Below are 16,318 nucleotides of genomic sequence, written 5' to 3'. Positions count from 1 at the left end.
GGAGAAATCTGATCTTATACTTGTTGTGAAAACTACTTAAACCCCTTGTAGACGAATGTCGCGAATTTGCCTCAAACCCCATTCTGGTCTTTTTATCTCACTAATGCCTAATGGTGCAAATACTACACATACCATGAAGTTATTGGATGTACTCTGCTGTTATTTATTTTTCATACTAGCCCCTTGGTGCTGTGCAGCAAAGTTATTTTGATATATTAAGCTGTATTTGAAATACTGTGATGATGGAACAGCAATGATTTTACAGAAACATATGTTGTTATTCAATTTCAAGCAAAAGCAGCATCAGTATAATAATCAACATACCAGAGACTGGAACATTTTAAATTAAGGTTATGCCCCATTATGTCTAATGTCGCTAATTTGCCTAATACCTAAATTTTATATCTATTGTATATGCTATATTGAAATCTCCACTTAATTTAGCATCTGTATGACAGCCAAAAACACAAATAATATTTTTTTTTATATATTGGAAATTAATTCAGGCAATAAGGGGTTACATCCATCAAAACCAGATGATGAGCATCGGTCTTCTCTTCTAACGTCTGAATGTGATCTGTGTCATGTTCCCCACGAGGACCTTTGGTGGTCGTGTGAATTATGACCGTTTGATCTGCAGAGGAAACTTGGAAATGCTGCCATATTGTTGAAGGAAAGTATAAAAAAAGCAGGTCAGGGTTGATGAATGGCTCTGAAACGTGTTTGACTTTGACGTTGGAGATGGATGTTTGTTTCCTGTTTTCCTACCAACGGCGGTTTCCCTTTGACCACAGTTGTGTTTGTGCTCCACTTTGACTCTGACAGATGAAGAAACTGTCAAATTAGAGGAGACGTGTGAGGCTTTGTGCTTTTTTCTCATGGGTCCCAAAGTTTTTTTCTTTCATGTAGAAGTCTGCAAAGTAAAGGGAGCTCTTCTCCTCCAGAGGAAAACTCCTTTATTATTCTTCTGTTGTGGTGTTTTATCAGATCAGCTGATTGACGGATGATCGATCGACGAGCTCCTCAGGTGTGAGAGGGTGTTTGATAACCAAAGACAGATTCTGGGTGGACCCCTCCTTTAAGGGCAGCTCGGAGGAGGGCGGGGGGGCGGTGCGGCTCACTGGCTGAGGTGGAGCTCTCCTTGAGGCCTTCTCATTATCTGCTCTGTCCTCCTGAGTAATGGCTGCCGGGTCGCTGGATAACGAGCTCCTAGGCCTTGATTGGACGTGTTACTCTATTACTTTTAATAACATTTACACAGTCTGGTGGGAGGGGGGGGGGAATCCTGGGCGTTTTTAGTTTGTGTAGAGATGTTGGACTGAACAGACAGGAAGGGAGGACGTCCAGGCCACAGTCATCAATTATGTATAAACACAGTTAGCCTTGGTATCTGGTTATTAAACTGATAATCTCCTGAATTTGCAAACAATCTAAACAGCCCCATGAGAAGAAAACTACACTTTATTCTGTTTCTTATTTAACTACCTCCGCCAAAAAATGTCAGTTTGTTTGTTGGTTGGTTTGCAGGATAACACAAAAACTACTTTACAGATTCCAAGGATGTGGAATGAGTCCGGGAAGAAAACTTTATATTTTGGTGCAGATCCAGATCCAGATTTCTTTAAATTGTACATTTTCCTTGATTTCTCAGAGAATAATTCATGGATCGAGATCCAAATATAAAAATTTAGATCCAGAGAACTTAAATGTTGGGGCTGTTGAATGGGCGTTGGCGGAGGTTTGCACAGGTAAAGACAAGAGTGTCAAACTGTTGTTTACTTCACAACCAATATTTAACATTTCAAACATCAGTGTCAGTTGCTTGTGATGAATTAAATGAATATGCATGAAGGCACTTTTGTTTCCCGTTGAAGCACACTGTCTGAAACCTGCACCACTAGACTGGTGAGGGGGGGGAAGGGGGAAGGGGAAGGGGGGGGTGAGCATGACAGATGCTGGAAGTGAAGAAACCAGTTAGTAAGAGCAGCGGTAACACGGTGGCACGTTTAGCTTTGTTATCCACACAGCGTCATTCTGGGTTAGGTGAGTTTTGTTCTGAGGGGCGGAGCAGAGACAGGGAAGGTTAGAGTGAGACGCTCCAACATGCAGGCTGCAGAGGGGGGGGGGGGGACAAACACACACGTGTGGAGCGACACTGTGACACGCGTGAAGGAGGCGTGGTTCCACATGAAGCCCAAATCTGATAAACCCCCTCATCTTCCAGCTTACATTGAGAAACAAGTGGTTAGAATCAGGTCAATCGTGTCCGGTTAGTCTACCATGCAATATTCATACCAGTATTAATCATAGTGAGGAAAGAATATGAATTATGTCAGAGTCAAATCTCTATTATTATGCAATGCATCACACAGTTCAGCTTTAGATCCTTAAATCATGACAGATGCAACTGTCAGTGATTCAGAAGAGACCTGGAAATTAAGGCGACAAATGTTTTGTATGAAAGAGACTTAGGACAAAATGATTATAAAGTAAATACAAATAAAAAAAAGTAAAAGTAATAATAATTTTAATAATAATTTATAGAAAAATTCACATCTCAAAATGTGAGTCAGACCAATTCCGGGTCCCCCAAAGAAATCAAGGCAGTTTCTCAGATTTTCCGATAATTTCATCATCCGATCCTTTCCCATATTCTATAAAATATTGAATTCTATAAGTACTGTTGCATTTGGTTATTAAAAAGCTTTCAACACAGTTCTTAAATTTTGTGTGTACAGTATTTGTGTGAACAGGAGAACCAAGTCAAGGTGACAGCAGAGACAGACACATGCAGACAGGACCAACGTTCCCATCGAGGAACGGCCGAACAATGAGAAGAAAGATGCAACGAGAAACAGGAAGTCGACTTGCATGCTGCAGTGATGTCATGCTGTGAGTCCGATCAGTAAAAACCACTTTGAGCTCCGGAACAATAAGAACCAGGAGCTCATGGTTTGCTGTGATTACTCGTGCAGTGCGGTGCAGTTTGCAGTCAGTGGCACTTTGTAAAAACTGCTCCTGTGATGAGCGAGTGGGATTTATAACAAAAAGGATAAATCACAAAAAAAAGCTTCAGATCAGCTGGTTGGACAAAGTCAAATCTGTAAAAACGATATTTAATCATTCTAATGATAACTGGAGGAGGATTTTGGCAGAATTTAGAGGAAATTAAAAGAAAAAGGCACATCAGGGAATAAAACATAAAGATGACAGGGTGATTATAATGAAACTAAATTGAAATCATGTCCAATCAATTGAAATTAGCACAGATGGACTCGAATCAGGCGAATTAATACGTATGTCAATCAGATTGTGCTTTTGCTTTGTCATATAGATGAAAAAATAGGAAAGTAATATCTTAAAGTAATATATTATCTTTAAGAGATGGAATGTGTGAGCCCAATTAGAATGAAATGTCTGCATGATTCAGCAATTCACAAGTATTGTGTTGAGCTTCACAATAAAATAAGTTTAGTGAGTCCAATTATAATGAAATGAGCAATTAAAACAGAAAATAATATTAGACTGCATTGTTCATGATGTCGAGTTTTTCTCTGCTTGCAGTTTAAATCTGTAACAAGGCACTAGGAAGGGAAGAGTCTTGCATTGCTACTATAATGGTCTATAATGGTCATAATGGTCTATAATGGTCTATAATGGGAAATGGGCAAAGGCATCACTGGTGAGATGAAGGAGAAAGTCTCCGGATGACTGGAGGAGCTGGAGCATGTTCACTAAATGCTTTGAGGTGGATGACAAATGGCCAAATGAAAAAAAAAAGTGAAAAGTGTTTTAACTTCTCGTCTAAAAAGATCTAATTTAGGAAAAAAAAGAAAAGTCCTCTACGTGATCGCTGCTGATCTAAAAAACTAAACAAACTTAAAACCAGTTACCTTCTGTTGGGCGGCGAAGACGACATCGTCAGCACCATGCAAGAGCCACATGACAAAGTCACATGATGCGCACGCACGTGATCGGTTCAAAGGAAAATATAGGAGAAGAGGGGTGGGGGGGGGGGGGATATGGGGAGAAGTGGGGCAGGAGGAAGAGGAGGGGGGGGAAGGGTATATGGGAAACATACAAAACATTTTTGAAATGATGAAAACATGTCAAACACAATGAACAAAAAACAAATGTTAAAAGACAAAATGACACAAAAAAAGGAACATAAACAACAAAAAAGAAAATACACAAATTGATTTTTTTAAAACAGATTTCTATAAATAACACATAAGAAAATATTATGAAGCGGTTGCAGACTTAGTTTTGGTTGTTTGTGTCGTAGGTTATTGATTTTATGACACAACCAAAAACTGCCGCAGCCAGAGTTTCCTCATCCCGTCCACACGACCAACAATATTCCACACATAGGAACATTAAATGCCCAATTTGAATTTAAACAAAAGTCCAAAACTAATGGGAAGCAAACAGGAACTCAGGGTCAGAGGAGGAGTGGAGGCAACTCTGCAGCTTTTAGAAGCAACGACATGAACACATGAGACATCAGGAGGAACAGGGTCTGCATCTGTGACGGACTAAAAGCCTCTGAGTGATGCATTTAGCAGGAAAACACACAAACATTTGCTGGAGCACACACAGAACGATGGGTATAGCATCCTCGGAGAATCGGATTCGAAGGTTTTTATCTCACAAATGCTTTCAAATGTTTTCAAAGGGTTCGGATGCATTTAGGAACACTGCTCCCGAACAGAGCACCAGTTAAAAGCAGCAGCAGCAGCAATACACATGTGGCAGTTTCTCCGGTGACCACAAAACACAAAGCAGCTTCTTTCCTGCACGTTGTTACCTGAGTTTTGTGTGAATTACAAATTGGCCGAGGTGCCATCGATATAACGACATCACTGGTTGTTTGTTCATAAAACACCAGCAGGGGTTTGTAAGTGTTGCTAATCGTTTACCCTTCCGTGACCTGGACGGTTGCCGAGGTCGCAGCTTTTATCTAATGAGGTAAAGCGTGTGTCTCTTTCCTGGTTGTATCAGCCTGAGGCGTCTCAAGGAGATTCAGAGCCGGTGGACAGAACCAGCACAAACAGACTCTGTAGGTGGTGGAGGAAGATGGAGGGAGGAGACTTTATTCCGAGGTGGTTCCCGGCTCCTTTGAACAGCGATGCATTTAAGGCACCTGTCAAAAAGGCTTAGGGATGAAGCTCTAAGTTCAGATCGATAGAGTTAAGGCTGATTTTCTAACCAATCAATGTTTATGATTCTAGGCACTACTGCCCAGTGTAAAATCCAATATACTCACTGCAAGTTTTTTACCAGGAGGTGTAATTTTTAAACTGAAAAAATACATTTGATGTTGTGTTTTTGGGGATTTTTATTTTAGTGAAGCTTTAGAGACGACACATCAATCTTTCATTTACATTTAGTTATTTCTTATCTATCTCAGGTTTGTCTTTCCAGTTGGATTTACTAGTTAGACACTTGGTAAACTTGGAAAATGCTAATTAAAATGATTTTTATCAAAATACATATTTGCATGAACGTATTCTCTGAAAATAGCATTTAAACGAACACTATGCAACTTCTCTGGGTTCGAACATTTTGTAAATAACACGTCTCTCGTCGTTTTTAGACAAATTCATCATCATAAATGAATAATTAAGAGATATTAAAACCTGTCTAACAAAGTATGAATTTGGGTGTAAATGAAGTGTGAACAGAAGATAGAGCTGCACGATTATTACCATAATGTTCATCCTGGTTATTTTGACCAATATGGAGATTATGAGTATTTATGATGATTATTCATTTGTTTTTAGGGAAAAATACCTTTTCTGCACACTCACATTTGAATAACAGATCCTGCACTTTGACGTCATGCTACATTTCTGCTAATGCACCAACCTGCATGTGGGCCTCGGAGTTAGTATGCATCAAAATTAATTTCACCACAATCAGAGGCGTCTATTCTGTGATTTGGAATTTTCACGAACAAGCACGTTGGGTTAATCAAATCTCACCCACACAACTCTAACTAGGATCAGACGGTTAGGAGGTCGGAGGTCGTGTCCTCGGCAAACGTTAGTGAATCAAAAATCTATCGGTGTTAGCGGATCTAACAAGCTGCCGACTCGTCGAGCATCTACAGAGGAGGTGTGATTCCTCCTGTGAGCCGCAGCTGGGACAACATCTACATGTGAGGCCAAGCAGGTGAGAGAGGTAGAGGTGAGGAGAGAGAGAGAGAGAGAGAGAGAGAGAGAGAGAGAGAGAGAGAGAGAGAGAGAGAGACACTGCACACTGCTGGACTGGCAAATACTCACTACTGGCCAGAGTGGTGGCAGCGGTAGTGGGAGGAACCGCTGATGAAACTGAAAGATGAAAACACGGGTGAGAGGAGCTGGAGATTCTCCTCGACATGAGCAGCTCTGTGCTCGGTCACTTGTGTTTATTTTTTTATTCTGTCTCCTATTGGAACATAACTCTGTGATACAACAGCATGACCTGTTCTGTTCTATCACCTTTAAAAGAGAATGTCCCTTTAACAGTAGATGTATTGATTCTATTATTATGATGTCGGCTAAGTTTCTTTAATATGTTGTGTTTATTATGAGCTACAGGGAATGCAGTGCTCACTGAGACAAGAGATAACCACAGATAATCAAATGTAGATTAATGTCACACCATGAAGTCCTATAAAACACTCTGGATACTGTATGTTGCAGGAATTATACATTAGACATAAGGAAATAATGCCTCACAGAAAATGTCAAACTTGTAAAACCTATTAAGGATCAGAGACATTTCTTTTAAACGTCTGGGAATAGCTTTGTTTCAGATATGCTTCTTATTATTAAACCCAGTTGGTTTTCTCTGTTCATGCACTATCATCCCACAATAACATAAGATAGATGTAGAGAACTACGCTGCAGCTGCCCTTGACTTAGGCCCTGGAAGCCGCACTGTGACTTCCCACTTAATGGAGTTCAGAGCTCTGCAACTCGCCATATACATGTCTGTGTGAATGCAGCTCTGCAGCCAACACAACACGAATAGAGACGCAGCAAATGAGCCAGAGTTTCTACGGCTTTATTCACAGGATCCGGAGCTGATTTCTTATTTGATCAGCATCAATTTAGCAGTGTCATGCTTATCGTTAGATTTAATTCCTACCATACTTATACATTTTCACTAATTCAAGGACTGCATGGTTACGTCACAGCGGTGCGACTCTCAAGCCTCCTTCAAACGTGTCTAACGAACACGCACACTCATTACAGACTAACAAACATCCAGTGATTGCGATGCTACAGCAGCTAAACTGATGCATGGAGGAAATCCTCTGCAGAATCTAGGCCTCACTGAGTCTACGGAGGCGTAGATGAAGCCCTGGTAAACAAAGTCCCCTGATGGCTGCGGCTCCTGAAAGTGGGACACAACGTGCGTACTCTGGATCTGAATCCAAACTCTGTGACCTGCTGTACTCTGTCCATATTTATGATGCTTAAAATAAAGAAGAATCAGGGCCCTGGGGGGTTTAGAAGCAACATACAGTAAACTAACGTTTCTCGAGCTGCAGTTCTTCACCACCTGCAACCCAACAGAAACCAGGAAGGTATCAGTTTTCTCTTCTGACCTCTGAGAACCAACTGTCCTCGAGTCTAATTAAGTCTAATCTGGAAATAAAAGCAGTCCAGGAGCGCATATCGCAGAAATAGAAAGCCTGAATATTTAAACCTTAAGCTTCCATCCTCTTTTATATCCGATGCTTTTAACATTACCGCCAGAAAGTATTCTTAATTCCCATGAATTTGGTTCGTTAATATGACAGTATTCTTCCCGGTTATCTTTTAATACAGTCCCTTCTTTGAAGAAGTTTTCTAACACTGTGAGGCTGAGCAGCTGCAGAGCACAAGTCCAATATGTTTCATTCGAGAGGAGAGAGACACCGAAATGAAAACGTTACCGGGCGAGAGCAGCACCGAGGACTAACTCTCCTGCCAGAGGCTGCATGTCACATCAATCTATCACAGTACCAAACAAACCTGAAAGCACATTAACGCTCAGGAATGCAGCGCCATCTGGAAAATTAGTACAACAGGTCATGAATGAGAACTGGTATTTATGCAAGAGGAGAGAGGAGAAGGGAAAAACCATATCTGAGGGGCGGGGGGGGCGGTGGGCGAATTCCTGTGGAACGTTTTCCTCGGAGGACGTGACAGAGATTTACATTATTACTAAAGGAAGTTTTAAATGTATTTAACGGTCAAATAAAAAGCAGATTCATTTCATGGAGATGGAGCAGAAAAGGGAAATAAAACAAACACAAAACGTACGGGGGGAGAGGGGGAGAAAATAAACTTACTTGTGAAAGAATAGCCTGAGAGGTCTGATGGAATAAAGAACAGATGGAAAAAACCATGATGACAAAAACAATGACAGACAGAAAGAGAAAAACAGTGAAATGAGAAACGTGAACCATGCGAGAGGGCAGCTCTGTCCGGCCACTTCCTCCTTTACTCTCTCTCTCTGCTGTTGTGTCTCCTTTGACTTTCTCTATCTGAGGCTAACTTTCCACTCTGATAATCCCCGGAACATTTTAAACTATTCAAATAAGAAATGTGACTTTTAAAATGGCTTCACGCTCAGATAAGACGTCGTGCTACTCTAATGTAATACGGCACATTAAATGATAATCTAAGCTTCATTCCATTTCTGTAAATGATACTTTAAGTAAAAGTTTGAGCTGAAACTCACATAAGTTGAACGACTCTAAAGTGAATAAACACACACTTTTCCTGTGAAGCTGGAGAGTGACTCTACAGAAGCCAAGGGTGGGAGGGTTGGTGGGGGGGTGGGATGCAGCACAGATGGAAGCACAACACAGAGGAGACTACAAACTAAAAGGAAGAATTATTAATGATGCTGAATAAAAATAGGCCTGTTGTCTTCTATGAGTGTTCTGGGTGAACTAGAAAACTGTGCTGGTTCGAAGGATGATTCTGGTTTATTGCAACAAGAGTCACATCTTCTTAGTTTTGCCCATTTTTCTGATCCCTATTACATCATAAAATGGAATTAAAACGAATTCACTGAGGCAATGCTACAAGAAGATACTAAAAGAGTCAGAGACCAAAGTAAAACACTAGAATAATTAGAGTTGTAAACATCTGTCTACGGTTTAAATAATCCAGATAAAGTAATAGCTCCTTTATTATAACCTGTCTTATAATATTTGAAATTGGCTTTGAAAACAATAACAGCCCGACTCTAAAAGTGAGAAGCAAAATTATAATTTAATCCGAGTTCCTCATCAATATTGAGACAAATACCGTTTCATACTGTGCTGACATTTCAAATATATCTTATGTCATTCATTTCTTCTTCTTATTATAAATGCGACTAACATTAAGTTTGTTTCCCGACCGTGTAAAGCGAGTAGGACTCTCTCTCTCTGTTCCATTTACCCACCGCTCTCTCTCTCTCTGCCTCCTCTAATCAGCTGACAGTCGGTGTTTACAGTAATCCAATCAGACCCGGCCGTTATCTCAATTAGCCAATCACGCCGCTGCTGTCAAACTTTTAAATCCTCTCTCCTATCTCGCTGTCAGCTGTCATTTCAGTGACGTGTGGCGACCCTCCTTACCCCCCCCCAATGACTTCCAGTCTCCATACATACACCACACTGTGCTATTCCAACCCTATCATGAAACATTGTGCTGTGAAACATACGGAGCAGCAGCTGCAACCATCCTGTCTTTATACATTAGATGCTCAAGGGCACATTAACCCTATCCCCCTTTTTATAGACTCTATTTGCAATTTAAAAGATGAAATGTCTATTAAATTATCAGTCGTTACATTAAACACATACTGGACGAGTGAAAACTAGATCCAAGAGATCTTTGTTTTACATTGTGGAGTCGCACTCAGTTTCTGGACCTCTAAAGGACCTTGTTTATTTTCTACATGTCGTTTTTGCACATGCTTGGCTGCACATTTTTTCTGAGGGGCTCACAGATTCTGCGGTTTTCAAGAAGAGAACAGAAATGGTGAGAACGCAGAAGATGGTTGATGAGCAAATACAAAAAGGTCTGAATCTCCTCCGATATCAACCTGAGAAGCAGGTGTTCTCCTTGCTTCTCTCTGGCTCTGGTTGATATTTTTCCTTCAAACGCAATTGAAATATCCAACTTCTCATCTCTGACATGTAATCACTGTCCCTGAACTCTAAATACAGAACCTCCACTTCTCACTGAAGTGTAACTCAGCCTCAGAGACGTGACTCGGCGGCTGGGAAGGACTCAGAGGTCACACGTTGCAAAGTTAACACCATTAGGATGATTAGAGGTGGCGATGGCTTCATGAGTTATCGCTCCTTCTAGCCCTGGATGGGGAAAGGCCTGCGCTGGGGGGGCGGGGCTTGGCGTGTGGATAGAGGAGCAAAGGGGGTGAAAGCATCTGGGCTCAGCTAGACACGGGCGGGTGGTGGAGGTGAGAGCTTCAGAGTGTTTGAGGGGGGGGGGTCAGAGGAGCGAAGAGGGGGCGGTACTTACGGACTGGCTCCGTCTTGAAGGTCTTGGACTCGCTGCTCTCGCCTTCGCCCTTTCCGTTGATGGCCGACATCTTGAGCTCGTAGGTGGTTTCTGGTTTCAGGCCAGAGATGGTGATCCTGCTCGTGTCTGTCGGGGGGGGAGGAAGGTGTTAGTCAAAACTACAGTGTCACCACGTACACAACTAATCTTCTTTAACCCCGAAAACACAGAAATAAAGATTGAAAATAAGAATCTAAAGTTACGTTTTTTAACCATTTCCACCAAAACAGACTCAGAATTCGATTTTCTGATCCTACATGTTTCTTTTTGGTTTGTTTTTCACCTTCTTGATTCTTGTGTGATACAAAATCTTTATTTTATAATGATATCAGGTGAAATCCAGGAAGACTTGCAGCCTGTGGAAGTTAATGAGGATCCAACAACAGGATAACCCACAGAAACCCAGAGAATTCACTGAGCTCATTCAGTATTGATGATAAGATGTTGGCAGGTTGCAGAGATGCAGTTTAGATGAAAATGTGCAACTTACACACTGAAACGAATTCACTGCAAACAAATACATGAGGCGATGGTGGTCCAAGGCCATGTAGTGAGACTCCCTACATGGGCATGTTTGGAAAGTGACGTATTTTCTGGTTGTAATCCCATTCTACGCAATCGTTTCTGACATAGAAGAACCACAACAAATCACGGGAGTTTTTTTTTTCCAGAGTTTTTGGGACGGTAGACATGCCAGATACCCAAATTAACGTGTAGAAGCACTACAAAAGTGTCATTTTCATAATACGCACCTTTAATCACTGACATTTGCATTGATATCTACGAGCGATGCAACCTGGTGCAGCTTGATTGAAGTTAAGGGGACGATTGGGACTTAACGTCCTGTTCCCGGAGGTTTCTCTACTTCCAGCTCTCACAGAAACATCCGCCTGAGACATTTTGTATTCACCGTGTACATGCGGCAGTCGGCAGGTCACCGCAGGTAAAACTGCAATATTCTCCTGATGGGATTATTCCCGGGGACTCGGTGACAAACGGGAGCAAAGCTGCACATAAACAGCCCAGAATATCACAAATGGAGACGGAAGTTTAACGACAGCCATCGAGCCCGGAGGCAGAGCAACATCGTGAAATATCAAACGCTTATAAAAAGGGAAAAAAGGTCTAATTACAGTACGACTCTGTGGTTCAATCATTACTGGTGTTAACTGTAGGACAATAACATTAAAGATCAATTAGAACACAAAGGGCGTTAGGTGCATTAGACGCCAGCAGCCGGCTCCTTCAAAATGTCATTTCAAGGGTCGAATCAATTTCCACAATAACAAGTACGAATTCTGACAACTTCAATTATAAAACATATAATCTAAATAATTCCGTAATGTGTGAATTTAGGGGTAAAAATAATAAAAATGTCCTGATTAAAATGTACTCGGTTACATTTCATTAGACAGACAGAGTGATTTGCATATTAGTCGACGCCACTGAGATTTCAATTAGGATAGAAACACACATATTATACATAAATGTGCTTCCTGTAAGGCGGGGGGGGGGGGGGCACTCAGCTGATATCACACTGCGCGATACACAGAATGTTAATTTCATGGATGAAAATTAAATTCAGACCCAGAGGAGCAGAGGAACGTTTCCCTGATTATTGTGACACAGGGAGGGAATATTTCTGAATGTGTATTTTTACGTTAATGTCTCGATGAGAAGGACGTCGGGGAAACTGGTCGCAGATGTATTCACACCTGGCTGAAACCAGTCTGAGTAATTCACCAGTGATACACACAAACTGGTTTCCCTCTGCTTCTCTGAAAGGTGATCTGCACTGGACTGATTTGTAGAACATGTTAATCCCGGTATCGCTGCAGCACCTGATCACCGGGGCAACCTGGAGTGTGTACTTCACAAATTAATGGAGGCGAATTGGGTTTGTGCTGCTCACGTCATTGAAGAAGTAACCAACCGTTGAGCTTGTGTGGGTTTCGATCAATTAACAATCAAAGGAGCAGACAGTGAATACTGTGCGTCGTTAACAAGCCTTGTTGGTTTTGATCTCGTTAAGTAGTTTGAGATAAGAACAGAGCGTTAGACCAGAGTCATTATTTAATGTTTTACAAATCACAAATGACTTTGTTCAATCACCACTTCTGCTGTAGAATTAAAATTACACTTGTTTAATAAAGAAAATATAGGATTATATGGTTTTTATGTGGTATGTGGCCATGCACCACTTTTATTTGCTGTTTCTACTCTTTATTTGTATATAATTTCAAGCATAAGAAAGATATTTGACCTGAAGCTTTACTAATGAGCACAGAGGGTAAAGCCAATGTTCAGGGGGTAGAGAGAGTCGTCCATGAACTAATGTGTCGCTGGTTCGATTCCTCAAACCTCAACCTGCATTCATACGGTCTATGAATGGTGTGTAATAGAAAGAAGCACTGTCTAAATGTGTGTGTTGTCGATAAGACTGGAAAAGTCATGAGTAAATACAGTCAAATATACAGTGGAGGAGGTCATGGGCCCAAAGGGACGACTGTGGTTTCAGTTTCTGGCTGAAATATGTTTAAGCTAGGGCTGGGCAAGTTAACTCGTTTCAATCGAGTTAACTCAAGTGATGAGTTAACTCGATTAATTATTTTATCTCGCATTAACTCAGGTTTGATTATTTATTGTTTTATTGTGAAAGTCAGGCTTTTATTTTGTGAAAGTCTGTTGCTGACTGCTGCAGAACAGGAAAAAAGAAAATAATTGGCGGATAAACAATCGAGTTAACTCATCACTTGAGTTAACATTTTTAAACATTTGATGGCAGCTCTGACAACTGAAATAAACACTTTCTATTTGAACATTTCATTTATTTTACTGTTTTTTATATCACAACACGTTCTCATGTTCATTCCTGGCGCTGTATCCTAAATAATCTTCTATAATCCAGATTTTCCAAATGAAAATTCTTATTTTAAATATCCGTTTTTTCGAAAAAGGCTTTGCTTCATGTTAAGATGTGGATTAGGTGATGTGGTGTGTATTTGTGTCACCACTCCCTAGTTGTTGTGTGGGTGCGTGTGTTTTGTTTTCCCGTGACAGGCGGATCTCGGGCCTGGAGCTGACAGCGCAGCCTGTCACCGGCTGACGGACACGTCCCGTGTGGCAGACAGGACGAGAACCGTCCAGATCTGTGAGAGCCGCGGACCCTCGGCGGGACGCTGGATATCATCTGGGGCCTGTCAGTGTCTGAGCAGTCTGTCATTTAGGCTGCACTGTGTTCCACCCCCCCTCTTGACATCAGCTCCTGTCATGTTGGGATTAACTCTTGTTGCTAGCACAAGTGTGTTTTTCTGCTGCTGTGGCTCATATTTGCTTCGTGTGTGAGGCGGAGTCAAAAGGAAACAGACAGAACAATGAAGACAGCACAGAAATCACCGACCCTCAACAGAGCAATAACAACTTCCCTCGCTTCCACTTCACTTGATTAAAAGAACATTTTGTGACTTTTTGGGGGAAATCAAGGTGAGTGGTGGAGACTCGGGAACGAATTCAACAACTGAATCCTCACTCTGTCTCTCAGTGGTGCTTTAGTTCTGCCACTAACGACTAAGTACGATACTAGATAGAGCTTGTTAAGACACTTTGTTATGTTCCGCTCATCGAGTGGACTCAATAGAGACATTTTGAACAATTGTTCTGGAGTTTGTTTTTATATCCAGTTTTAGTTTTTAACTTCTTTTACTTTGTCTCCCACTTTAAGAAATACCTGTGGCTTAATGTGGCTACATGAAATTATCATTTTAGCGTTTTAGCTCCGTAATTGTCATACTGACAAACCTGAAAACACACGTCACAAAACCACCATGTAAACCTCGCATGTACATGTCAGCACAAAAAGGAACCACATTGTTATTTTGCTGTTGGCCGCAGATAAGTTGGGGATAATCTTACAAACAAGGTAGAGCAACTATTTCTTAGCTTAGACCTTAAATGAGGTGAAGAGATTATTGAAAGTGTTAATCATACTTTTTTTTTGACTGATCAGAACCAATCACAAAGCCAAACCTGAGTCTTCATCTCCATTTCTGCCCTTTCAGACACAAACCCATTGTTTTCAAACTAAATCTGGTCATTTCCAATTTTCTCCATCTTAGGCCACTAAAGACTTCAACCTCCTATTGACTCGGTCCTGATTTACAGCCCCGGTTAATCAGTCGCTCTGCAGGGCGATATCCTGGCATCCATTTGTCAGTTTAAATAATAAACCATCCTAAAGACCTGTTAGAGCCAATACAATGGAGAGGTCCAACCTAAAAATGCATGTAAGCAACACAATTCAGCAACAAAGAGGAAGCAAATGCAATAAGTGCAGAGGGAGGTCATAGCACAGAGTGTACATGTACTTCCAAGTACTACTACTCTCCCTGGACACAAACACTAGATATTAAAAATTGAAAACTCCACCTGCCTCTATTTGCTTTGTCTGCGTTTCTTTTCCAGTTATAATTGTAAATCTATGATCTATCGTTCAGATTTCTTCACTTGCAGCGTCCGATGAACTTCACTTTACGTGAGAACTGTGACTCACCCTCGTCGGCCTCATACTCGCTGCCAGTCCAATCCTGGCCGGGCAAACGCCATTCCACCTTGTACTTGATGATGGGAACTCCTCCGGTGGAGTCGGGCTCCTCGAACACGGCCACCGCTGTGCTGGAGAACGGTTCCACGTACTGGATCTCTGGCGATGAGGGCACCTCTGCAACGGAGAAAGACAAACGTGAAATGTTATTTCTTCTCAACAGCTGAAACTAATACAAAAAATTTAAATTAAAAAATACAATAAAAGGCTTGAAATTTGACCATGTAGGAGATACGTTTATCTCCTAGTATAAAATGTTCAAGAAACAACTTGGAACTAAAAAAGCAATCATCAATATTCTTTTTAATAAATGTAAGCTTTACAAAGGGCTCATAAACTCTTATCACAATTTAAACAACCTAATGTTTAACTTAGAAGAAGCAACATTTGACCTGTAATAACATCTCTACTGTTCCTGGCATTAATCTCTGTATATCTAAAAAAATGTATTATCATCGCTGACATCTAGAGACCGTCAGCATATCTGTGTTTTTATTTAAGAGCTGCAGATTCATTTAACGTGCGTTTATAAGAATACTTCCTGAGTAAATACAACTTTACTCCAAACCCCTTTTCTTCTCATTCTTACTCATATATTCTCTCTGTGAAACTCGATGTGACTCTTCAGACACATATTGCATCATAACAGAAGGAAAATATGTGGTTATTGTGCTTGAACCATTGAAATTAAGCTTTAATCCATCATAAATAAAACAGAGATGTAGTTGCCAGTGTTGCTCCAGTGTTTGTGCTGCAGTGTGCTGAAGGAGAATTGCATTAAAAAGCATCGGGGGCTTCAGCAGCTTTCAGCACAGAGCTGCACCCGATCCTCTATTCTGCCCTGGAGCTCGGGGGGTTTGCAGCTACAGCTTTCGTCGCTATGCACTTTGAAGATAAGACAGAGGGTCACGACACTGCAGTACCTCGTTCACGCTACAGGGGGGGGGGACCTGTTCTGACCTGACCATGGTTGTCAATATGTCGCAAAGTCCGTTCAGCGCTTCCACTCCAATCTGGTTAATTTGCACGATATCCGATAAACGGAATTTGTCACAAGCAGGATTCTCAACCAGTTAATAGAGAAATCCATCAGCTGCAGAGATTTGTTAGAGTTACGGATCACGTTCCTGCTCTCCAGGGGATGAACCTCTTTGATTTCGCT

General features: G+C 41.2%; 1 protein-coding gene across 1 annotated transcript in view; it reads right to left on the bottom strand.

Annotated features, from left to right (window-relative positions):
- The window catches only part of ncam1a (neural cell adhesion molecule 1a), a 75,976-nt gene that overhangs the window by 25,806 nt on the left and 33,852 nt on the right, over nucleotides 1-16,318 (bottom strand). Inside the window, exons 12-16 of the mRNA XM_061086323.1 lie at nucleotides 15,106-15,273; nucleotides 10,518-10,643; nucleotides 8,327-8,341; nucleotides 6,285-6,332; nucleotides 3,894-3,896 (exon numbers count right to left, since the gene is read on the bottom strand). Coding sequence (XP_060942306.1) covers nucleotides 3,894-3,896; nucleotides 6,285-6,332; nucleotides 8,327-8,341; nucleotides 10,518-10,643; nucleotides 15,106-15,273 — 360 coding nt within the window. The remainder of the gene's footprint in view (nucleotides 1-3,893; nucleotides 3,897-6,284; nucleotides 6,333-8,326; nucleotides 8,342-10,517; nucleotides 10,644-15,105; nucleotides 15,274-16,318) is intronic.

Source organism: Limanda limanda, chromosome 14 (genome assembly GCF_963576545.1).
Source record: "Limanda limanda chromosome 14, fLimLim1.1, whole genome shotgun sequence".
Taxonomy (NCBI): Eukaryota; Metazoa; Chordata; class Actinopteri; order Pleuronectiformes; family Pleuronectidae; genus Limanda; species Limanda limanda.
The sequence above is the reverse complement of the archived record's forward strand: the minus strand, read 5'-3'. Positions and strand labels throughout refer to the sequence as shown.